General features: G+C 38.9%; 1 protein-coding gene across 1 annotated transcript in view; it reads right to left on the bottom strand.

The window, feature by feature from the left end:
* epc1a (enhancer of polycomb homolog 1 (Drosophila) a) overlaps nucleotides 1-25,207 on the bottom strand; it is a 43,624-nt gene extending 18,417 nt beyond the window's left edge. The window contains exons 1-2 of the mRNA XM_063002943.1: nucleotides 24,634-25,207; nucleotides 3,663-3,822 (exon numbers count right to left, since the gene is read on the bottom strand). Of these exons, the coding sequence (XP_062859013.1) occupies nucleotides 3,663-3,822; nucleotides 24,634-24,786 (313 nt within the window). The 5' untranslated portion in view covers nucleotides 24,787-25,207. The remainder of the gene's footprint in view (nucleotides 1-3,662; nucleotides 3,823-24,633) is intronic.
* Nucleotides 25,208-25,832: the final 625 nt, after the last annotated feature.

Here is a 25,832-nt window from a genome sequence, read left to right as displayed (position 1 = left end):
TTCAACTTCACTTTCATGTTCATCAAACCAATCTTTCACCAGTCTTGCTGTGTGTATTGGTGCATTGTCATCCTGATACACGGCACCGCCTTCAGGATACAATGTTTGAACCATTGGATGCACATGGTCCTCCAGAATGGTTCGGTAGTCCTTGGCAGTGACGCGCCCATCTAGCACAAGTATTGGGCCAAGGGAATGCCATGATATGGCAGCCCAAACCATCACTGATCCACCCCCATGCTTCACTCTGGGCATGCAACAGTCTGGGTGGTACGCTTCTTTGGGGCTTCTCCACACCGTAACTCTCCCGGATGTGGGGAAAACAGTAAAGGTGGACTCATCAGAGAACAATACATGTTTCACATTGTCCACAGCCCAAGATTTGCGCTCCTTGCACCATTGAAACCGACGTTTGGCATTGGCACGAGTGACCAAAGGTTTGGCTATAGCAGCCCGGCCGTGTATATCGACCCTGTGGAGCTCCCGACGGACAGTTCTGGTGGAAACAGGAGAGTTCAGGTGCACATTTAATTCTGCCGTGATTTGGGCAGCCGTGGTTTTATGTTTTTTGGATACAATCCGGGTTAGCACCCGAACATCCCTTTCAGACAGCTTCCTCTTGCGTCCACAGTTAATCCTGTTGGATGTGGTTTGTCCTTCTTGGTGGTATGCTGACATTACCCTGGATACCGTGGCTCTTGATACATCACAAAGACTTGCTGTCTTGGTCACAGATGCGCCAGCAAGACGTGCACCAACAATTTGTCCTCTTTTGAACTCTGGTATGTCACCCATAATGTTGTGTGCATTGCAATATTTTGAGCAAAACTGTGCTCTTACCCTGCTAATTGAACCTTCACACTCTGCTCTTACTGGTGCAATGTGCAATTAATGAAGATTGGCCACCAGACTGGTCCAATTTAGCCATGAAACCTCCAACACTAAAATGACAGGTGTTTCAGTTTCATTGTCCAACCCCTGTATGTACTACTATGTAGGCTATGTAATTTTTTTTGTGAAAGCATCACAAGAAATGTATCAGAGTTTTTATTTAAATAAATGGCTCCTTATTAAGATACACTAAAACTGCCTTATGTTTAAACCAGTCATGAAGATCATCTTCAACAGAGCACCTTTTACATGTGATCAACAGGATTTTTTTATTATTTACAAATATCTGACTACAAATATTTTAATTCTGTTATGAGATTAAATAATGGCCCACACAGTAGCCACATGATGTCTATTAATAAAGTGACCAGTGAGTCCATTCCTCTTAGCTCTTTTTTCAGTTAGACATTTATATCCACTAAAAAGTGCCTGGCACAACTCTGGTTTAATAATATCTGGTTTTCTGGCAAAAACCTTTCAGTACATTCCACAAATTCCCGACAGGATTAAGGGCAGTCATTCCAAATGCTTAATCTCAAGGTTTAACTGCAGAAGTTTATGGTAATTTTCTTCCTTGATCATCATGAATTGTTTGCTTTCTGCAACGCACCAGTTACACTTGCAGAAAATAATCCTAGAGCATAATGTTGCCATCACCATGCTTGGCCGTAGGCAGGGTTGTTTGGTTTAAATGCCTCACCCTTTTGTCTAAACTTAGAGGGAAACTACTCCTAATCGGTTGTTATTTTCATCCAAAAAATTTGCTAACAGGTTTTTACACACATGGTCATGAATTCTCTATTAGGGCTGCAACGATTAGTCGACGTAATCGATAACGTCGACTATAAAAATTTGTCGACGTGGAATTTCATTGTCGACTAGTCGTTATTGATGCAATGCACTAAAGGGACTGCAGGGGGCGCAGCATCGCTTCCATGGCGCAGCGGGGAGTTTATGAAGACAGAGAGGCAAAGATAAAGAGACTGAAACTTTCTAAAGTATTTCAGCCAAAATAACCCAAAGAAACGAGCTGGACGCAGACACTACAGAGCAGAGTTGTGGTTTCACACCAGCACTACAGTGAAACGCCTTGCAGCCATGATGAGCAGCGTTATTACGGTAAGTTTTTACACCGCTTTGTGTTTTAACCAACGTAGTTAATGTTTGTTAATGCTAGAGTACTTGTCGGAAAACTATCTAAGAGTTCGCTATTTTTCAGGTTTGTTTGCTAGCTAACTCATTAAGTGCAATAGCTAATCAGTCATTTATATGAGTAACGTTATATAACTTAACATTATAGCCTAACGTTACCCTGTCTCGTCTTCCATATTTTTTGCTCTCGTTAATGAGAGCATTCATTCTAAATAATAAGCCTCATCCACTTAATGATAGCTAGTCAGCTCAGCAGATAATTCAGTTAGGATATTTAACCTGTTATGGTTTAGTTGGCATAGCCAGTACACTATTTGTAATAAACTATGATACATAGCCTTCAGTTTGTGATAATTAATACAGCTTTCTCTTTTGTGCTTTCTATTAATAGCACTAAGCAATGGAGTGTGGATGAGAAGAGGTTCATGAACCCCTCAGATGGCTGAGGTCTTCACAGACAGCATTCACATGTTTCTCAACCACGTTATATATGTTTTTGACTTCCAGAGTGATAACGTCTGAAACATAAGTTTCTAATGCTGTCCAAAGCTTTCTTATTTAATTTTTTTTTTTTATTGTGATTGTGTATTAATGTTTCAAATATATTTAATTAAACTATCAAGCTTAAGTTTCATATTCATGTTTCATGGGTCATTATTTTAATTTGATATTGGAACTTAAATGACATAAGAGTTTTGTTATGTTAAGGCAGAGATGACATATGACATAAATAATCGTTGACTAGTCGAAAAAATAATCGTCAGATTAGTCGACTACTAAAATAATCGTTAGTTGCAGCCCTATTCTCTATAGAGCAAAACACTGGCAGCAAAATACGTTTTACTGAACAGCTTACTGACTAAATGTGGGACTTTCATGGAATGCTATCTCTACTACACCTTCGCTCTGCTAGGCCAGGTTACATGCAAGAACAAATATGTAACTGTAAAAGAGGCATTATGGAGCAACAGCAGTTCATCTATGTTTGGTGTGAGAGAACTCTAACAGACTGCACACAGCCCTGATCTTAACCCAATCAACACCATTAATTATGAGCCAGGCCTTTCTATCCATCACCAGTGTCTGATCTGACTAAATGGGCACACATTTCCACAGACACACTAAAAAAATCTTGTGAAAGTCTCCAGAGATGAATATAGATGTGCAAATAAGGTAATAGCACTTTGAGTGGCAACTGTTTGTAAATGAAAAATGCAAAGAGCATATGGTCAGGTGCAACACAATACTTTTGGTAATCACAGCAAATTAATACCATAACCTTAATTTTATTAGAGCATGAACATTTTTTCAGTCCACTGGCACATGCTTAAAACATTTATTTTGTCTGACATGAGCCAATATAAGCAGACATTTGTACTTTTATAAATCCTTCTAATTGCAACTGTATCTGCAGTCCTACAGAACATCACAACAATAAAAGCCTCAAAGAATACCTTCACACAAAGCTTATAACCAACAGCCAAACGGATCAAATACATCATGGTAATTTATCTAGAAATGTAAGAATTTTGCTGAACCATCTTGGTTAAACAGGCTGTTCTGCTTATTTAACACTTATATGAGAACACCACGAACAAAGTCTGTCTCTGAAGACTCACGCTGTATGTGAATGAGCTGCTTTGGCATCTTGAAGTCTCCGGGGTAAAGTGACTCATAATAGGAGATGTTGCTCTCTGCTTCGGGCACTGGGATTACCATGTTGTCTCTCTTTTCCCCATACACCTGCTGCGCTGAGATAGCCCGCTGGAGATGGTGTTCCTGAAACCCAAGAACATTAAAATGAATATTCATGTGCATACTTGCTTAAAAAACAAACACATTAATAGTAGGAAAAATAACACCTGCAGATTTAAAGATGCTTTCATTATGGAGAAACTTTGCTGAGCTAAATGCGAGTGAATAAAATAGAATTAAGGTCCATATTGTGCATTATATCTGTGAAGATATGAATCATTACAAAAAGACATATGGATTGTTGATACACTGGTAAAAATGTTAAAGATTTAACTAGAGATGGGACGATCGATCGGCTATGAATCGGTATCGGCCGATTTTTAATCAAAATATACTATCGGCGATCGGCGATATTTCCTAAAAGTAGCCGATCCGATCGTGTGATATATAAAGATCACGTTAAGTTAACAGCTCAGTGGATTGATCCAGACTTTGAGCTACGAAGCACCAACCATCACATCACCATTCATCAACCATCGTACAGAAACCACAGTGAAAGCTCTTCATGACCTAAAATAACATCATTAACTTTGTGCATCATACATACGATGTAATTTTGCTGATTGTAATATTTACTTTAAAAAGATAATTCAACCCGGTCACATCTGAGTCGATTCTATCAGCACGTTATATAAACTCCTGGTTCACTTTGGTAAATCGTAAGTGGTTCTTACTTGTGATGTAGATGAGAACAGAAAACATTACAGAGCCAATCAGAGGCAAAAGTTTATTCATTACCAAATTCGTTAGTTCAGGATCATCTGCTGAACTTTTAGCTCCTTAGACGGAACGAGTCTGACGGTCGGTTACAGATCTGTGGTAATAGCAGTTTAATTAAGCTTTTTAATGAAGCTTTTTAATGTAAGAGAGTCACACAGAATGTTCTGTAGTAGTTGGTGTTTATTTAAAACCACGACATTTAATTAATAACAGTAAACACGGAGAGATAACTGAGAAGAGAAACTTACGCTTCGCGAAAAATGACTCGTGAATCAATGAATCACTTATAGCGATACAGTGAACAAAGCGTCTCTTCTAAAGGCGCGCACACACACACACACACACACACACACACACACACACACACACACACACACACACACACACACACACACACACACACACACACACACACGCGCGCGCTGCTCCGGTTTATCTTCACTGTGAGGCTCTTTTTAAGTTTATTTATTTTATTTACTTTAAAAAGCAGAGGCAGTGACCCATTCTAATTAGTCACTGGCTAGTCAACATCAATGTACTTAATTAGCTAACATGTCTCCAGTGTAGACACATAAAAAGAAAGAATACACATTTTAGTGGTTTCTTTTAACCGAAAACCATCAGCTACGCTTATAGCATCTCATTAGTACATAAAATCACTGAGCTTCATATCAACAAGTCTATTTTTTATTGATTAAAAACACTGCAACATAGTCAACATATCAGTATGTGAAACAGCAAGATAAACACTGTTTAGAACCAGTTCAGCACTCAGAATGTAGATTTTACACCAAGTCAGTAGGATTCATCCCATTACAATCACTAGCTAAATATGCTAAATCACAAAGGAGATGCAGTCAGTATATCAAAAGTTCTTCCTGACAACATTAGTGTAGCAATTTTAAGATAACTGGCAACGTTTTACCTTTATTCAGGAGCATGATGCAAAATATTCACAAAATTCAAAGAATTTAAGAAGATATGAAGAAAGAAAACCTGGAGAGATTAACATTAACTCTGACTCCACACTGAGCCACAACAGCTTTCATTTGTGGTTTTAATGTTCATTAGTCAACATTTAATATTTAAACAATATAAATACATAAAAACATTTTCCTATGAAATGAGAGTTGGTTTCTCTTCATTATCTTTCTGTCTGGATTGTAATTGTGCTCTCAATCACAATCAAGCTTCAGCTGCTGGAAATTAATTTAAAAGACTTTTAACTGACAGAATTAATCAAACAATTACTTCATTGTCATTTATAGGTTAATGATTAACATTCCCCCAAGTAACATTATGTACCTTAAAACAGATAAAACAAAAAAAATACCTTCTATTATAAAAACAATAACAAAGAGCGTGGCTCCAAATGTTGCCTCTGTAATGTAGCATTTGTATCCTACAGTACATTTTAAAAGACCATAAAAAGTGTGTGTTTTTTCTGTCCTCTTTAAAGGCAAAAAATGCACTACAAAAGGTTAATTACATACTAAAAAGCCTAGGATGCTGAAACTGCTTCCTTGCACTACACTCTTCATAAACTGCACAACGAAATGTAATTTTAGGCTGGTTACTAAAGACAAAAAAACTTTCTTGGTTGGAAGATTTTTCCACCAAAATGACTGGCAATAATGATTTTATTCAGGGTTATACTTTCAAGAATGATTACATGCCCCAATAAGAAATGCAAAGCTCATATCTGAAGCAACTAAAGAAATAAGAATTTCAGCTTGAAGTCCTTAAGGGTAAAGTTCAAGTAATGGTATTGTTTTAGTAGTTTACGTGACAAAATCATTGTAAAATAATATATTAAACAGCTCTAGCAATATTGACTGCTATCATAGCAACTTTGTAGGAACTAGTAGCTGTGAAATGGTTAGCAATGCTAGCTAGTGCTTTACCAGAGCTGCATGCCAAATAGTTAGTTAAAAGAAAATTACAACACTAAGTTAGAACTGTCATTCACTTTAATGGAAAAATCTAATAAGTGTTCACAAAGATTTTTGGGTGAATTTGTAATTTTATCATACTTCTCTAATGTCAAAAATGGATACTGCTATTAGCTGTGATTGTGTTTATCACCGTGAGACACTGGTTTATTACAAGGCGATGTTTGTAACCAAAGTGTGTAAAACATTACATTAAAATCCCAATAAACACACATTCATGACAAACGGTAATTATTCATTAAACAAGATTCATCAGTTTACAAGTTTATATCAAACACAGTCTTGGACAATTTCGTATCTCCAGTTCACCTCACTTGCATGTCTTTGGACTGTGGGAGGAAACCGGAGCACCCGGAGGAAACCCATGCGGACATGGGGAGGACATGCAAACTCCACACATAAAGGACCCGACCGCCCCACCTGGGGATCGAACCCAGGACCTTCTTGCTGTGAGCCACCGTGCCATCCCACAAGGTGATGCATGGTACTAATCGCAATAGGCCTGAAAAGACAACTAAGCAACATTCAGACATGCACAAAAGGTGTGTATTAAAAAAACCTTTTTCCAACTGGGTGCAACATAAGTGAATTCTATTTACAACAGTATACACAGACAACAGCTCAGCTGAAAATTGTGCCAATAAAGTTTTCCTAATAACCAACCATCAGATAGGTTAGCAAGAGTTTTCTGCATGATTAAATAAATTTACACAGCAAACACGACAGCAGAGCTGCCAACCTTGAAATAATTTTATGAGTACAAAACACCCCGCCCCGCTCAAGTCCAGTCCACCACCGCCCGCCTACCACTTAGATTTCACTCAAGTTTTATTATCAAAACAGCTTTACAACGGTGTTGTGGTCATTATAATAACAACAGATTAACTGTAGAACACAGTTACTTCTTTAAACTGTTTCTGCTTGTTGCTTCACATGGGCTGTGTGTAAGCAACATTGAAATGTAGCCCAATGCTTTGCTTTCCTTAGTTCAGGGGTGCACAACTTCTTTTTACCAACGGCCGATTTCACATAAACACCTAAACCAGAGGGCCACACATTTCATTTTTACAGATCTGTCCACATGAATTTGTAATACAGTTAGGGCTGGGTGATATTGAAAAAAAAAATTTCGATTATTTTCAAATGTATTATTGATTCTCGATTGCGATTGCAATTTTGTTTTTGTATAATGCAATTGAAAAATTTTAATTTCAAAGACTGCAGAAATGCAAAAATAGTAACAGCACCACCTAATTATCCTTTCAAGGAACTCAAACTTTATAACAATAACAATATAACAATAATTAACAATAATTTGAACAAAATAGAAATCTTAATTAGCTATATCCTTTATATAAAAAACTCACAAACAACTCACTTTAAATAATGTGCAGCATAAGAAAAGTGCAAAACCACAAACAGTTCTTTACAGGTTTTTTAAAAGGAACTCGAGCCTGTTTACTGTTTCCACCATATAAGTGAGTCTGTATCAGTATCTACACTGGGGGACATCGAATAAGCACTCAGCTCAGCTTTGATTTTGTCTTCTTGTGACTGGGGGGTGGATGGAGGGGGCATATTGCACGTCTAACCATATGGACTACAATTCCCATGAGCCCCTGGACTGTCAGTCTGTCAGGATTCAGTTCAGCTGTGTTCGGTTCCATGAATCTTATTTAAACTCTTCTGTTTGTGTGTTTCGATGTGAAGTTTTGCTGATCGTGTTTGTGTCCTTATTTCTGAATATAACCATTACCGTGTATAATCCTTGCTGTCTTCCGTTTCCTGCCTGTCTGTTTATCCTCTGGTTTTGGACTCTGTTTTTGCCCTTTTGATATTAAACGTTCCCTGATTTATATTCCGCGAGCGTCTCCTCAGTTTCTGCCTCGTGACATGTTGGTATTTTAATTAAAATATAAAGTATGTAAACAATCGCGATTGTCACATTTCTAACATCATGTGAAAAAGTTCATTCTAATTAACAGAATTAATCGTGAAAATCGCCCAGCACTAAATACAGTTACATAACATCAGGTACTTAGAAGAAATGTGTTGGTCAGTGGGAGATACTGCAGCATCTTTCTGACACCAACTGATTAATGTGGTCGCAAGCACACCAGACATGAGAAAATACCTGTATGTCCATTCAGGGTTAAATTTTGTATGCTCGAGATCCACTTTTCCTTTTTTACTCGTACTTGGTTTGGACAAACACATGGTGCAGCTGAAGTAACTTGTATTTACATAATTTACTTTTCAGTCGCAAGTTCATGGAATTACCCGGTGAATTTAAAGTGACAGCATCATTTATTTAAAAATGCATCAGCACCTCATTTGCCGGGCCGGATCTGGCCTGCGGGCCGTATGTTGTGCACCCCTGCCTTAGTTACTCCATAAGCATATACTTGTAAACCATTACTTTTGGACAGTTACTGCAACCACACCACACACCCGACATTGCATTGAAAATAAACTATAGTACAAGAGGTATAGCCCATGGAAACTCATTCCACCTGAGAATTTTCTCAGAAATGAAAGTAAACTGAAGACATTCTTTGTAAATAAATAAATAAATAAAAATATTAAAATTATAAGAACACAGGGAAACGTGATGGTTACAATTGCAACACACATTGAATAGATGAACCTTGTAACCTTGACAAGTGGTTAACAATACCATCGGGTTAATATTGGGCTAACTCATCGTCTTAATTTTACCTTTTCAATGTTTTCAGGTCAACGGGCGAAAGGGAATTAGCATTTAAACAACATATTTTACATCATTGATAAAATCTGATAAAAACCTCATGAAAAGTTTTTGTAGCGTCTTTCTCAATAATGCACAAAAAACGGCTCGTTATGACTACTGCGCACAACTCCACAGCGAGAGGGGGTTCGCCACTAGCACGCTGACCCCCCTCCGCTCTTGGCACAAGCAGCAAGCTGATTGGCTCTTTTTGTTGAAGGGCGGGACTTTATCCCTGAATGGACGCCATGATTCGCGTTGTGAGAAATCCCATTCATTCTGCAGTCAGTGGCGGGTCTCAGACTGAAGCGCGAGGCGGGGCGGTTGGGTGAAAATGAAGCGCTCCGATTGGCTGAAAGCACTCCGCTTACGCACAGATCTCTGTGGCTCAGCGGCGGAATCAACTTTAGTGACAACCTGGTGACAACTTGACTGAAACTGGCGAAATGCGAGATCAAACGATATGTGTACTTTAGTACATGGAATCGTACAAGCGTACTAGGAGGTCCAAATGCCTGCCCGTTACGCAAAATGCGTACATGTTGGCAGGTCTGTGACAGTAATGTGTAACAGCAATATGACCATCAGCAGCAAGAACAAAACCTACTGAGCATTTAGAGTTAGAAATGCACATTTTGACTTCATTCAACCAACAACCAAACATCATTATTCAACAAGCATATAAAAAATATAAATCACTAAGCTTCACAAGTCACACATGCTTTAATAATGCAATAGCAATGCAACACAATCATTGACATCTCTACTTAGAATGTAGAATTTATTAATTTATTAGGATTTTAACGTCATGTTTTACACACTTTGGTTACATTCATGACAGAAACGGTAGTTACTCGTTACACAAGATTCATCAGTTCAAGTTTAATGTCAAACACAGTCGAGGACAATTTTGTATCTCCAATTCACCTCACTTTGTTTTTGGACTGTTGGAGGAAACCGGAGCTCCCGGAGGAAACCCACACAGACACGGGGATAAAATGCAGACTCCACACAGAAAGGACGCTGACCGCTCCACCTAGGATCTGAATCCAGGGTCTTGTTGCTGTGAGGCGACAGTACTACCCACTGAGCCACCCCAGTTGAGCTCTCTGCATTCCACAACAAAAAAGGTCATTTAATTTAATGAGCGATCAGCAACAAGACTTAGGTACTTGGGTAATGCCGACTGCCACTAATAACATTCAAAACACACATACAATAAAAAGCGTTTGTATTTTGGGAGTAAGGGAATAAGACATTCTCGTGACCTACACTCCAGTGGTATAACAAAACATTAGATGCACTAGTTTATATACAACTAAGATCTTCCAATATAAACAGTGAACATAAATGGTCAGTTTCCAATAACTATACTAAAATTATATTTACACAGCGGATAAATACAGTTTTAATTGTATTAATGATAATAAAAATAAGTAACAACATATTAGGAGTTTAGAAAATAAAGTGATGTCAGTGTATAAGTTCTAGGAAAAAACCCTCATCAGGCAAACAACATTAGGTCTGGCTGCCTCGACTGTAGAGAGACTCGTAGCAGAGTCTGACGGCAGTGGGTAAAAAGACCTCATATGCCACTCTTTGGCACCGCGTTACTGTTTTAGTCTGGTACTAAACCCACTTTTCTGTGCCTTCACTGTAGAGTGAACGGGGGTGTGCGGAACTGTACAAGAGTCAAATTTATTAAGTGTCCTACATGGTCAGTGTTACACTGACAAAGTGAAAATGTGCATCTCATGTAAAAAAGGAAATCAGTCTCCTCAGTCAGTCTCTGGAGGTTTACAGTGATGTGTGGCTGCTTAAGTTATGCTGTAATAGCTGACTAATGCAGTCCAGCTTGAGTGTTTATACTGGCATTCTGCCTGGGAACCAGGGGAAAGCAGGTCAAATCCAAGTGGAACGCTTCATCACCTACAACACAAACTGCTTACTGGCATGCAGAACATAAACCACTGCAAGAAATACATAACAGACATGACTTCTAACAGATTGCTTTCACTGACGTGTGTTCTTTAGTTTCTTTCCACCCTTTTCCAATCTAGTCAAATAATTAAATTGCTTATCGTATATTGCAATCCTCTGCTGCATGCATTAGCCCGTACGAGCTGCAGACATCATATAGAACCCCTCCCCCATGCAGTATTAGCCCACATGAGGTTATGCCTAATCTCGCAAAGCCATACTTATTTCCACACAAGTCTAACTACTGATCAGCCAACCATTTTTCCTTCAGTACAAACTAGGGATGCATCAATACCATTTTTTCCCAACCGAGTACAAGTACACGTATTTTTGTACTTGCCGATACCGATACCAATACCTATTGGATCAGATGTCTGACATGCTAGAAAACTCGACCTGTTCGCCGAGCGCTCGGCGAGCCGGTCGGATCGAGTTGTTGGATAGTTCACACTTAGCGATCGAGAGCCGAGTTTTGATCGCCGAGTTGCTCCAGAGCCGGCGAGCCGGCAAATCTAGCGCCGGCCAGTCGCTGAGCAAAAATCAGGGCAAAAATCGTGTAGTGTGAACTAGGCATAATGCAGCAACGTGCACTAGGCATACGGTATCGGATGTTTAGTATCGGAGCCTCGTTTGCAAGTACGAGTACAAGATAATGAGCGCGGTATCGGGCAAATACCCGATTACCAGTATCGGCACTCATGCATCTCTAGTACAAACGTTTACAATTTGTCATAAACAAGAAAGATGGTGCAGTCATTAGTCAGATGATTAGAGCTGTGGCTACAGATTTATATACATGACATGTCAGGTATTGTAATTACTCAGTGACATTAGAATCAGAATCGGGCTTTATTGGCCAAGAATGCTCACACATACAAGGAATTTGTTTTTGGTTACACAGATGCTTGCAGTGCACGAAAAATACAGTAAAGACAATCTTATTCACACAGCTCACTCTCTCCTTACACACACATTCATACCTGTAAACATAGAAAACATTTGTAAACATTTAGCATGTGCAATTGACATTGTGCAGGAACACTGTTTACCTGAATCTGTCAATAGTCAAACTTATCTTTAAGGTAAAAAACCACTAACAGCAATAGACATGTGTGAAGGTGTAGCTGACACAGGACTCATGGTGTACATGCACCCTTCTACTGAGCATCACTGCAAGCAAAAATATGATCTGCACAAGAGTCAAAACTATTTTATCTAACCCGTTTTCAGCTTAAATGATACAAAACACCTGACCTACTTTACACAACACCCCCACCATACATTAGTTGTAGTTCCCTGACATCACTGAAAAGCAGACAAAAGACCAATCACTGGTTCAAAAAGTGTTTCACTGACATTGACCATAGAAGTAAGATATCAGCACATTTTAGCCTTAAATGAAAGTTAAACAATCAATTCATGGATAAGACAATATTAGGGATGCATCGATACCATTTTTTCCCAACCGAGTACGAGTACAAGTACATGTATTTTTGCACTCGCCGATACCGATACCTATTTAGAATGATGCAATCTGGAGCATTATGGAATAGTGTAGTTTTTAGTGTAAAATAGCGCAGTGGAACAGACATCATTGAGAAAGCTTCTGACAAGCTAATGTAAACGTTCATTAATAAACGCACGTAATTAACGTTGTGCACATCATACATGCGATGCGATTCTGCTGATTGAAATATTTACTTTAAAAAGATAATACAGTCCGATCCCATCTGAGCCGATTCTATCAGCACATCCATTCGTGGTTCACTTCGGTAAATCGTAAACGACCGAGAGTCGGCTCCCGCTCGGTGGTAAAAACCAGTATAATTAAGCCTGAGCTTTATAATGTAAGCGAGTCACACAAAATGTTCTGTAGTATTTGGTGTTTATTTACAACCGCATCATTTATTATAACAGTAAACACGGAGAGATGACTGAGAAAAGAAACTCACGCTGTGCTTAAAATGAGTCGACTCCTGAATCACTTGTATCGACACTGTGAACAGAGTATTGAACACAAACACGTCCTATAACAGCGGTCGCTGCTTTTGTAACCGGTTATCTTCACTGTTAGCTCTATTTTGAAGGTTTTTTTTTGTGAAGCGGAACTAAATAACATTAAACGTGCGTGTGAGCGTGGTCAGTGAGAATAATTCAATCTGTCTCCCGTGGGTGAAAAATGAATTGCTTTAGTTTTAGAAGTAAAAAAATCTCGTAATGTCACGCCCCCCCGGTCAGGCACTCGCGCCCCACAGGTTGAAAATCCCTGCTTTAACGCAGCAACGTGCACTAGGCACAAGGTATCGGATGTTTAGTATCGGAGCCTCGTTTGCGAGTACGAGTACGAGTTAATGAGCGAGGTATCGGGCTAATACCCGATACTAGTATCGGTACTCATGCATCTCTAGACAATATAAACCTGCAATGATACAGACACAAGGACAAGGCTGGCCTACATACAACTAACCATGCCCAGAGAGCGAGCAAACAGTTCACAGATCTGAAACAAAAATGAGAAAGTCACTTGCTGGAAGGATTATTACTAATAATTTGTAGGTAATTAAATGAGACTGTTTCCATTTACATGGAAATATTTTAACTAATTTGATTAAATTGATTTCAGTTATAGATTAAGACTGGGGTGTTCAAATGAACACTACACTCAACATGATGAAAATCTTTGTTTACAAATAATCCAATCCAAAAATGGCACGCATGTGTAGAGTCCTACTTCATGTAATTTAACATCATAAGCATCACGTGGCTCTAGTCAGAGAAAAAGGAGCAGTGAGACATGACCGGAGTTTTAAATTGATGACTCAGAAAAATGTACTTCTTGTTTACTGAAGAGGAATAGTGGCAAGAAGAATACATAATGTCCTGCAGCATTCTGAGGCATATGAGCTGGATGCCAGTCCCACTGTCTATGACACTAACCACCCAGATGAAAGTGGGAGGGTTCAGCTAGGTGGGAGACTAAAATAATTAAAAGTAACTAAAAGTAAAATTTCCGTGTGACACAGCAGTCATTCATGATTTATGACATGATTTAAAAATTCTCACTGTGCAGAACATACCAGAGTATAATGGGAATGCACATGTGTATAGCATTCTTTCTGATTGGGAATGTAATCAGATACAGGTGTTTACATGGCTATTATTTTTCTTTTTAAAAGATTGTTTCGAAGATTTCCCACCTCATTCAATCCAATAGAAACAGTATTCAGAATGGCCTCAATCTGACTGATGTATACACGAACGTATTCTACTCCAACTGAGCTGTTAGTTACATTATTTAAGGATTATCAGACTGAATGTAAACATGGCTATTGTAAAATAACAGTGAAAAAAAGTTTTTAAACTGAATAAACAAGTGATAGGTCTGGGATTTGGATAAACCAAGTTTATCTCAAGGCCCATTGGGAGATATATTTTTTTATCTTTATCTTAAAATGTCAGCACTGAAGTTTCTAATCAATACTTGTTGCATTTCTTTTAAACCATAAATACATTCAAGTGAATCTTAATAATTTTAGCACGATCACATATTTCCCACAAATTTTAAGTAAATCCTGCAGGTTGCATGTTTGAAATGATGACAGGCAGTGAAAGTGTTGCCAGCGAAAACAAACAAAAACATCCTCACTATCTAAAAACTGCAAAACGCTTATGGTGGCTTTGTGTTTTTTTTTTTTTTTTAAAGCCGAGTTCTGCTAAGCTTGGCAACTACACTACAAACGAGACACTGTGTAGAACTGGCACAGCTCTTTAGTTGAAGTAGGATGGGGGAGAGTGGACAGGCACTGTCTACACACACACACATCATGGATGTGAGAGCGCAGCTAGAAATCCCTCCAACACAGACAAGCAAAACAGAGTGATGACTTGTGACTCATCCTTACCTATCCTCAATGTGCATGGGCCAGTTTTGTTTACAGATGCATTCAGAGAGAATTCCTAAGTAAATTTTAAAAGCCAGAACCAAGTGGTAAAAAGGTAACTTAAGTTTGTTTGCTTATACATGGATTTAATGTTTGCTCTGAACTGGCATTTTCACACCTATCGCTTGTTTGCTCTGGTCTGGTACTTTAAAAATTTTAAGTACACCAAAATGCCTTACAAGAAACCATGCGAACGTTCACTCCACTTATTAATCAGATGTGTCTGAGGCAGGAGGAAGTAAATCCAGGATAACTGCAATTACACAAGGAGCAATGGCAAAGATAGTGTCAGTCATCTGAGCAATATACCAGGCTAAACTACATCAGCAGAATGCCGAATTTACTTTAAGACCACATCTTGAAAATACGGCTTCAGATTTTGCAAAGAAGACATGCTGCTTTCAGACGACTGAGCAGAAGCAGGGAGCTTAATATTAAGAATGCACAACAAGAAGCTAGCTGGGTCAGCTCGAGGTCAAACCACAGTCTGACTACAAACAAACTGCTCAAGAGTTTTTTTTGGGACTGAACCAAGACCACCTTAGGGACCACAATGGAAATAAGTCTATGGACTTTTTGTGTTATCCCTGACTGTTTCAGTTTTTTATAGGAGGTATTGTATCTATTTATAAAATATGAAATGGTTCAATAAAATCAAATCAAATCAAATCAAACCTCCTCTCAAGGGTCTTGGTGAGTTCACACTACCCAGATGAATTGCAACGAAGTGGATATAAAAAAAAAAAAAGAATTGGTTATTATTAAGGCTAAAATTTTAGGCTAGCTTCGGCTCTATATACATTTTGGACCGGCACATCCAATACTAACATACAGTTAAATGACAAAACTGTAAATGTACATTTACAAGAATTGTCAATGTGTAAGGGAATAAAGTGGCATATGGCATGACTATGGCATTAAAAGGGTTAGTAAATAAAATGGTATGTCAAGAACATTGAATACCACATTTAATACATTTTTTTTGTTTGCATTTCTTGTTAACAGGAATTTGATTAGCATTCTCCTAGGCCACTTACAAATATATTATATATTTTTATATATGTATACACATCATTGGAAACAGTCACTGTCTTATATAAAACCTATTACAGCATTTTAGGACAGATAGATTATCCAATGTTCTATATGAACTCCAGCATTTTATTTCTTTAAATATAAAACAAGAGTGACCTAATAATAATAACAACATTTTTATTATTACTAACGAACCTGGTGTGTGCCAATGTGATTGTGATTTGAGTTGAGATTACAAAAAGCAAATATGCAAGAGCTGCAGAGCTACACTACATTATTCAGTATCGAGAATGAAAGCACAACACTCCATGAATATTTTTACTCCCCCTGCCCTGGGGATGCACTGAGCCAATACAGAGTGCATCTGGCTGGATACTGGCTCATAGAGCTGGTAACATTATCGGATTTGACTTAATGTATTACAAACAGAACCTCTTCAGAATGTGTGCCAATATTTAAGCAATAGAACACGAGAGGGAGTGTGTTATCACGAATAACATCACGGCTGTGATTTGGTCACAGGCACGAGACAAAGGTGAGTGCCGTAGATCACAGCCGTAATGTTATTCGCGATAACACACTCCCTCTCGTGTTCTATTGCTTTTATACAACAGTTTTTTTGTTTTTTTAAATAAAGAAAGAAAATCAAAGAAGCCCTGAATTTCATATTGAATATGCTTTAATATTGACAATACCTTCCGCCAAAAAGTAGTTCCACAACGAATGAGTTGCTGCGATGCAACGGTAAAAATTCCCTACCCTGCCTTAACACAGTAGGCTAAAAAGGCATATAGTTTAACACTACAAAGCAGACATCCCAAGTTGCAAAAACTCATTTCAGGGAGGTAAGAAGAACAAAAAGAAGAAGGCAAGAACCTCCGAAGGGAAAAAAAAGAAATAAAAAAACCTCTCGCACACACCAAAGGATATGGGTGATAACAGAACTTTTAGGAGCTGCTAACTGGGCTATTAAGCTAACTGTTCGCGTTACAAACACATTAATGTTCCCTACATAGTGCACTAGATTGTGTATCAGATAACGGATTTATGTTCCCTACATAGTGCACTATAGTGAATGAGACAATTGGTTATGTTCCCTACACAGTGCACTAGATTGTATATCAGATAACGCATTCATGTTCACTACATAGTGCACTAGACAGTATATTAGACAATTGATTTATGTTCCCTACACAGTGCACTAGATTGTATATCAGATAACGCATTCATGTTCACTACATAGTGCACTAGACAGTATATTAGACAATTGATTTATGTTCCCTACACAGTGTGCTAGATTGTATATCAAATAACGGATTTAAAACGCGATCGGGAAAAAAAGGCTGTGTCGCCTGCGTGCGCGTTTGTGTGCATGAAGCTTGTCGTTACTGGCAACGCGTCAGCGGAGTAATACCATTGTGGTGTGAAAAGACAGTGCTGTTATCACAAATATCAGCACAGTTAGAACGCTTCTCAACCAATCAGATTGTAAGGTTGGAACTAACTGTTGTATAAAAAATATAAAACATTAGAGTTAAAAATTGTTTTTGGCTCTGCTTACACATGCAGAACTAGGGCTGTCGCGCTAACCGCAATTTTGAAATATCGCGGTATAGACCAGCCAACCGCAGGGCATGCCAAGCAACCGCATCACCGCGATATTCACATTTTTTCTTTCTTTCTTAACTTTTTTATTTTTGCAGGGTCCATCTTGTTTTATACGCTTACAATCGGGCGTAATAAGTGTTAAATAAATTCATAATGAAAATGAGCTAGGAGCGACATTTTCCCGCAACCTGTTCGCATGCGTTGCTGCTGAGTGTCAGGCTTTGTGTTTTAAAATGTTAACAATCACAACAGGAATTATAGGCAAGTTTATTAATGATCAAATTGAGTTCACACTCAATAAAATACTTGTAATTTAGACTATATTCAAACAGCCTTGGTGAACTAAAACACTTAATGACGGTTAATATGGCATTGCAGCCTGCAAATATTCTCTTGCTGGCTTGCTGGAATGATTTAAATGTATTTTTTCGTTGAATAAAAATGTATTGAAACGAATAATAACTTAAAATGTAGTATATATTATTATATTAATTATATCTACTAAATAGATATTTAATAGTGGCGCAATAACCAGGCTAGATTTGCTTTGATCTGTAAAGTCGCATGCAGGATCAGTACACGTGTATTAGTGCAACATCGGTAACGTCGGGAACATCTCTACCCCACTCAGATCCTCTCTAAACCACATCAGATGAACATGTTGGTTCTTCTAGCGCGCATGATAACGCAGGTTTAAACTCTTACAGACTATTCTTTATTCAATTTTTTTTTTTTTACCATATTTTGATTAGATGTGCGTTTATTTAAATATTTAGCGTAAACTCTTTTTTTTTTTCGTTTCACAGTGTATATCTATCCTAGGCTAGAAGCTAAATTTAAACCTTTTTTAATAGAGAAAAGACGCGCATCCCTGCTCTGTTCTGTATTTAACATTAAACACGCATTTCATTGGTCTTAAAGCTGTCTCTTCTTTGTCATTATAAAGCAATAATATACCGAATCATAGCCTAACAATAAAGCTTGTTTATATAGCTCTAAAATCCAGACCTGTGACATTTCCCATACCTTGGTAACAGATTGCCAAAAGTTGACTCAAATATTAGATACTGACTTACCCCTTAGTTTAGTCCCAACAATATCTGCCTTTTTTTGTAACTGATGCTTAGAGTAAGCCGTTCAATTGTGCAGCAGCATTAAAATATTACATACCAAAAGCAACAGATAAAAAAAAATTGTTTCTATCTTTTCTATCAATCTTGCAATGACATTTGGCACCTACATGTTCATGTGTTTAGATGAGGAAAAACTGTCACCCTGTTTAAAGCACACTCTTGCCTTGTGTCCAGTGTAATAAAAAAAAAAATGCTGCCTCAACATTTTGCAGACACTTATCTAAAGGGACTTACAGTACTGTAACAGTATTTTGTCTAAGCAATTGAGGGTAAAGAGCCTTGCTGGGTTTGAACCAGCGACCTTGTGATTACTAATACAGTACCATAACCACTAGGCTACAACTGCACAATCTTAAAATTAGTTGGGTAAGCACTATTTAATGACCCAAGTGCTTTTCTTTACCAGGTCTGGTAAAACGTTTTACTCAAGACAACTGATTTACTTGCAATTAAATATTAGAAATTTTAATCATTTGTTATTTATAATATTAAATAAACATTCATCCCAATCATATATCTTGGGACTACAGTCACTATCAGGTCACTATCAGTTAATAAATGGTGATCCTTAGAGTTGGAGTAGAGGGCAATAAACCTGTCATTAAAATAAAGTACCTTAAACATTTGTTTAAACATTATTTATTTGGTACTTCTACAGCCATTCACCGTTTTATTAGATTGATCCAGTCCAGTCAGTAGAATATGGATATGACCACAAGGAGATTTTATTTAGATGGTAACCAGACATTGTTGTTACAAACCATTTTCACATTTACATTTTAGCTAATGGTTTATCCAAAGCAGTATACATTGCAAGCAATTGAGAGTTATGGTCCTTGCTCAAGGGCCCAACAGTGGCAACCTGGCAGATGTGGGGCTGAACCAGCAACCTTCCAATTACTAGTCCAAACCATGGCTTTAAAGTGATGAATGGGACAACAGACCAGCATGATTAAAATCCATAACGAGTTATTCCCTTCACTATGAGCTGAAAGCAAGCAATAAAGTGGCCAGTCTTTAAAAACACCCAAACAGTGCTACATGTGCATAATTATCACTATTGGTCCATCAAGTCATATGCTGGTCCTTTCCACTAATAGATCAGGTAGAGGACATATACTTTCCCACAGACTGTAGATATACAGTGTATCACAAAAGTGAGTACACCCCTCACATTTCTGCAAATATTTCATTATATCTTTTCATGGGACAACACTATAGACATGAAACTTCAGTGTACAGCTCGTATAGCAGTGTAGATTTACTGTCTTCTCAAAATAACTCAACACACAGCCATTAATGTCTAAATAGCTGGCAACATAAGTGAGTACACCCCACAGTGAACATGTCCAAATTGTGCCCAAATGTGTCGTTGTCCCTCCCTGGTGTCATGTGTCAAGGTCCCAGGTGTAAATGGGGAGCAGGGCTGTTAAATTTGGTGTTTTGGGTACAATTCTCTCATACTGGCCACTGGATATTCAACATGGCACCTGATGGCAAAGAACTCTCTGAGGATGTGAGAAATAGAATTGTTGCTCTCCACAAAGATGGCCTGGGCTATAAGAAGATTGCTAACACCCTGAAACTGAGCTACAGCATGGTGGCCAAGGTCATACAGCGGTTTTCCAGGACAGGTTCCACTCGGAACAGGCTTCGCCAGGGTCGACCAAAGAAGTTGAGTCCACGTGTTCGGCGTCATATCCAGAGGTTGGCTTTAAAAAATAGACACGAGTGCTGCCAGCATTGCTGCAGAGGTTGAAGACGTGGGAGGTCAGCCTGTCAGTGCTCAGACCATACGCCGCACACTGCATCAACTCGGTCTGCATGGTCGTCATACCAGAAGGAAGCTGACGCACAAGAAAGCCAGCAAACAGTTTGCTGAAGACAAGCAGTCATAGAACATGGATTACTGGAATGCCCTGTGGTCTGACGAGACCAAGATAAACTTGTTTGGCTCAGATGGTGTCCAGCATGTGTGGCGGCACCCTGGTGAGAAGTACCAAGACAACTGTATCTTGCCTACAGTCAAGCATGGTGGTGGTAGCATCATGGTCTTGGGCTGCATGAGTGTTGCTGGCACTGGGGAGCTGCAGTTCATTGAGGGAAACATGAATTCCAACATGTACTGTGACATTCTGAAACAGAGCATGATCCCCTCCCTTCGAAAACTGTAAAGGTGATGGACTAAACCCAATTGAGCACCTGTGGCGCATCCTCAAGTAGAAGGTGGAGGAGTTCAAGGTGTCTAACATCCACCAGCTCCATGATGTCATCATGGAGGAGTGGAAGAGGATTCCAGTAGCAACCAGTGCAGCTCTGGTGAATTCCATGCCCAGGAGGGTTAAGGCAGTGCTGGATAATAATGGTGGTCACACAAAATATTGACACTTTGGGCACAATTTGGACATGTTCACTGTGGGGTGTACTCACTTATGTTGCCAGCTATTTAGACATTAATGGCTGTGTGTTGAGTTATTTTCAGAAGACAGTAAATCTACACTGCTATACAAGTTGTACACTGACTACTCTAACTTATATCCAAGTTTTATTTCTATAGTGTTGTCCCATGAAAAGATATAATGAAATATTTGCAGAAATGTGAGGGGTGTACTCACTTTTGTGATACACTGTATATCAGTATTCATGTCCAACTTGTGCACTTAAAAGTAGGGATGCACCGATCCAACTTTTTCAGTTCCGATACCGATCCGATACATATACTTTGCATATCGGCCGATACCCGATACCGATCCGATATTATTGTTGAATTAATAAACCGTATACTTTATTATGTGGGAAAGACTTAAGGCATCAGGATTGACTTAAACATTACTAAGTTTGCAAAACAAAATATAATTAACACAGATATAAATGTACTGAACTGCTATTTATTTGTCAATACTGTATAATAATAAACAGGCATCTTAATATTTCAGTGTTATTTTCACTCAACGAGTAAGCATCCGACGATGCCTTGGTGACCAAAGCAATCCCAGCATTCATTGCAGAAAAATAAACATAGCTGAAAAGGGCGGAGAAACGAATGGAGTTATTATCAAACGTAAATAAAATATTACTGATTTTTAACTTGTATAAACTTATATCGAGTGTTTTTATTTGCAAGTTCGAGCTTGTCAGGAAATGTAACCGTTATCGGTACATGAAGGGAAATGTTATATTGACGTTAGCGTTAGCGCTGTGCTACCTCAGTTCATTGTTTTTAATGGCAAGATGCTAAATGCTAAACCCGATGGAATCGCTGTGTAAGTAGCACGTTCGAATAACCTGATTTATAAGTTGATGACTTATTAGAATCCTCTCTACTGAGGCAGCCGCTTATGTAGACAGTAAGACAGCGAGGCAGCTCCTTAGGTTTTCGAACACACCCAAAATGTGGCTGCTGACAATGAGAAAAACAGTAGTAGCTTAAATAACTTTTTCAAATAAACTTATCCGTAAATATTTAGTGCAAACAGTAATTCAAAATAAAATATAGCAGCTAAACATGAGTAATAAACATGTTGCCATCGAACTTGTTAGCATAGCAAGCGTGAAATACCTCCATGCAGCTGACTCTTTGGCTCGCTCCATGTTGCTCTTTTTGTTTGCGTTATACGCCATACGTCAGCAGCGCGTCCTGTATGGGCTTAGCATGCGTCGCAAACGAACTAAAGTGAACGTATCGGACCCATGGATCGGCCTGATTATCCGATCCATCTCATTTTGGTAATATCGGGACCGATATCCGATCTTAATATCAGATCGGTGCATCCCTACTTAAAAGGTATACTTGGTAAAGTCTCTTACACACACTTTATAGATTGATGCACCTATATGGTACTTACAATCACTACATAAGCTATGCATGTGTGTGCATAATTCTCAAGCCTTTTATTAGCAAACACTTCTGATCACAGGCTAAACTTTTAATTGGAGCACTATAAACCTCCTAGCAATGACAGTAAAGTGTTTCCAATCAACAACACTGCTGTAACTACTACACTTTCACAAGACACAATGCCATGCCATAACCAGTGGAGAATGATCCATCACCACATATCATCGTCAGTCATGGTTAAGCGGGGTTGTGATTGGGTACTGTCAGTAATTGTATACCCACAAAAGTTCACCTTTATGAAAGGTATAGCTTATATCCGATACGTTCATTCAATATTGTATGTTATGTATACTATATATGCACACACGTGTTCATTCTTCCCCAACTGTTTATTATTATTTATTTAAGCTCAATATACACACTAATATTTTTAGTAATTAGTAATAATTTTTAAGCCTTTTATTAGCAAACACTTCTGATCACAGGATAAACTTTTAATTGGAGCACTATAAACCTCCTGCTAGCAATGACAGTAAAGTGTTTCCAATCACAACAACACTGCTGTAACTACTACACTTTCACAAGACACACCCGACATGCCATAACCAGTGGAGAATGATCCATCACCCAAATATCATCGTCAGTCAGGGCTAAGAAGGGTTGTGATTGGGTACTGTCAGTAATTGTATACCCACAAAAGTACACCTTTATAAAAAGTATAGCTTATATTTGCTACATTCATTCAATATTGTATGTTATGTATACTATTATATGCACACGTGTGTTCATTCTTCCCCAACTCTTCTGATCACAGTACATACTTTTAACTGGCAATGACAGTAAAGTGTTTCAAATCACAACAACACTGCTGTAACTACTACACTTTCACAAGACACACCGACATGCCATAACCAGTGGAGAATGATCCATCACCCACATATCATCTTCAGTCATGGTTAAGCGGGGTTGTGATTGGGTACTGTCAGTAATTGTATACCCACTAAAGTACACCTTTATAAAAGGTATAGCTTATATCCACTACATTCATTCAATATTGTATGTTATGTATACTATAATGCACACACGTGTGTTCGTTCTTCCCCAACTGTTTATTATTATTTATTTAAGTTAAATATACACGCTAACATTTTTAGTAATTAGTAATAATTTTCAAGCCTTTTATAAGCAAACACTTCTGATCACAGGATAAACTTTTAATTGGCAATGACAGTAAAGTGTTTCAAATCACAACAACACTGCTGTAACTACTACACTTTCACAAAACACACTGCCATGCCATAACCACTGGAGAATGATCCATCACCCAAATATCATCTGGTCAGTCATGGTTACACACAAAAGTTCACCTTTATGAAAAGTATAGCTTATATCCGCTACGTTCATTCAATATTGTATGTTATGTATAGTATATATGCACACACAATTGTTTATTATTATTTATTTAAGCTAGATACACACACGCAAACATTTCAAATTGAACATGGTGTCCTGTATGAATGAGCCATCTGCTGGTTACTCCGTCTCATTACAGCCACGGTCCGTGTCAAATCGAGCTATATGGACAAAATGTCCGCTGAGCCCCGATCACGTGACTCCTTTGTGTTTTGCAACCCGATTGCTGGTTCAACGCCACTTCACAACCCGAATTTTTCACCCAAAATAGTCGGATATGATCCCCAAGATTTAATTCAGGCTATAAAATACGGCACACTGAACAGAACGTGTATGATTTACCGTGCAGAAAAAAAACCGAAACGGCCGCCATTTTGTGCAAACCTGCGCAGGCAAAAGCAAGGCGCGCCTTTATTTTCAAAACGCAGAAAATTTGAACAATATTAAGCGCAAAGCTGTTAAAACGTACCGATTCCTCCTCCTTTTCCATGCCAGTGGGCATCTGTGGCACTGCCCGGTTGATAGAGGCATATTCGTGCAGGTCTGGTAGATCCTCGCAGCGGAAGACGGGTAAGGGCTTGGTAGCGTCCAGCGCCCGCGCCCGAAACGATAGTTTGCTCATTTTATTGTGCGGAGAAGCGCAGCAGAAACATAGGAGCTCCGGTTAGATTCCCAAATGAAACCGTTAGCGCTCTCATTGAGGAAAGTGTGCCGCTCTGAGCACTCACTCCTTCGCTTGAGCGAACAGAAGGTAGTCCAGTGGGAAGAAGGGAGCCGAGAAGGCCCGGGGCTCGGTCGCTCTCTGTCGGTCGGTCTGGTTTCTCAGTAGCGCCGCTCTGTCTCTGTGCTTCAGCGCGCCATGAACAACATGGCGGACATTACACACTCTTCAGCTCTGGGTTTGTTTCCTGCGGCCCGACCCCCTCCTCCTGCGCCGCGCGTTCACGAGCCACTCATTCCCGCGCAGTCCGACCAGCGTGCGCGCTCCCGCACAGGGTAAGGGGAGCTAGTTGTAGTGCTGGTCGATATATCGAGATTTACCATCATTTACACAATTTTTCTGAGGTAGTCATCTTCGGTTCATCTTCAAGTTCCCAAATTATTGGCGATGATTTGAAACTTCTCTTTCCTAGTTTGTCCTGCTGTGCAAAAAAAAAAATCTAGGGGTTATTTCCGATCCAGCTCTCAAATTTGACAGACAAATTAATTCCGTTGTAAAAAGTAGCTTTTACCAATTAATGCCAAGTTCACACTACACGACTTTCTGATTTGTCGGGTCGCTGTACAGTTCACGCTACACGACTGAATCTTTGGCACTCGGTCGGGAGTCTTTCAGTCGGTGTATATTTCACACTACACGACTGATCGGCGATAGGGGGTTTCACACTACACGACCTATCACCAACTGGAATTACAGGCGAGCTTCTCTGATCTCCCAAACTACATTGTTTTTTTGTACAAAAACACACGAGAAGTGACGAGGGGTTTAATGATACCACGTCCAAGAATGCACGTCAACAAGTAGCGAGTGATCAAAGTGTTTGTGCGCTGATGTGCAGCGTAAAATCAAGGAGGAAAAATAAATGAATCTGAGTGGATTTGGCAACACGAACAGTATGGCTTGTTCTATAGTAAGTTGGAGGTTAAGTAATATTTTTGCAATGCAGT

The sequence above is a fragment of the Trichomycterus rosablanca genome, chromosome 10 (genome assembly GCF_030014385.1).
Source record: "Trichomycterus rosablanca isolate fTriRos1 chromosome 10, fTriRos1.hap1, whole genome shotgun sequence".
Lineage (NCBI taxonomy): Eukaryota > Metazoa > Chordata > Actinopteri > Siluriformes > Trichomycteridae > Trichomycterus > Trichomycterus rosablanca.
Note: the sequence above shows the minus strand (reverse complement) of the source record. Positions and strands in the feature narration are given on the sequence as shown.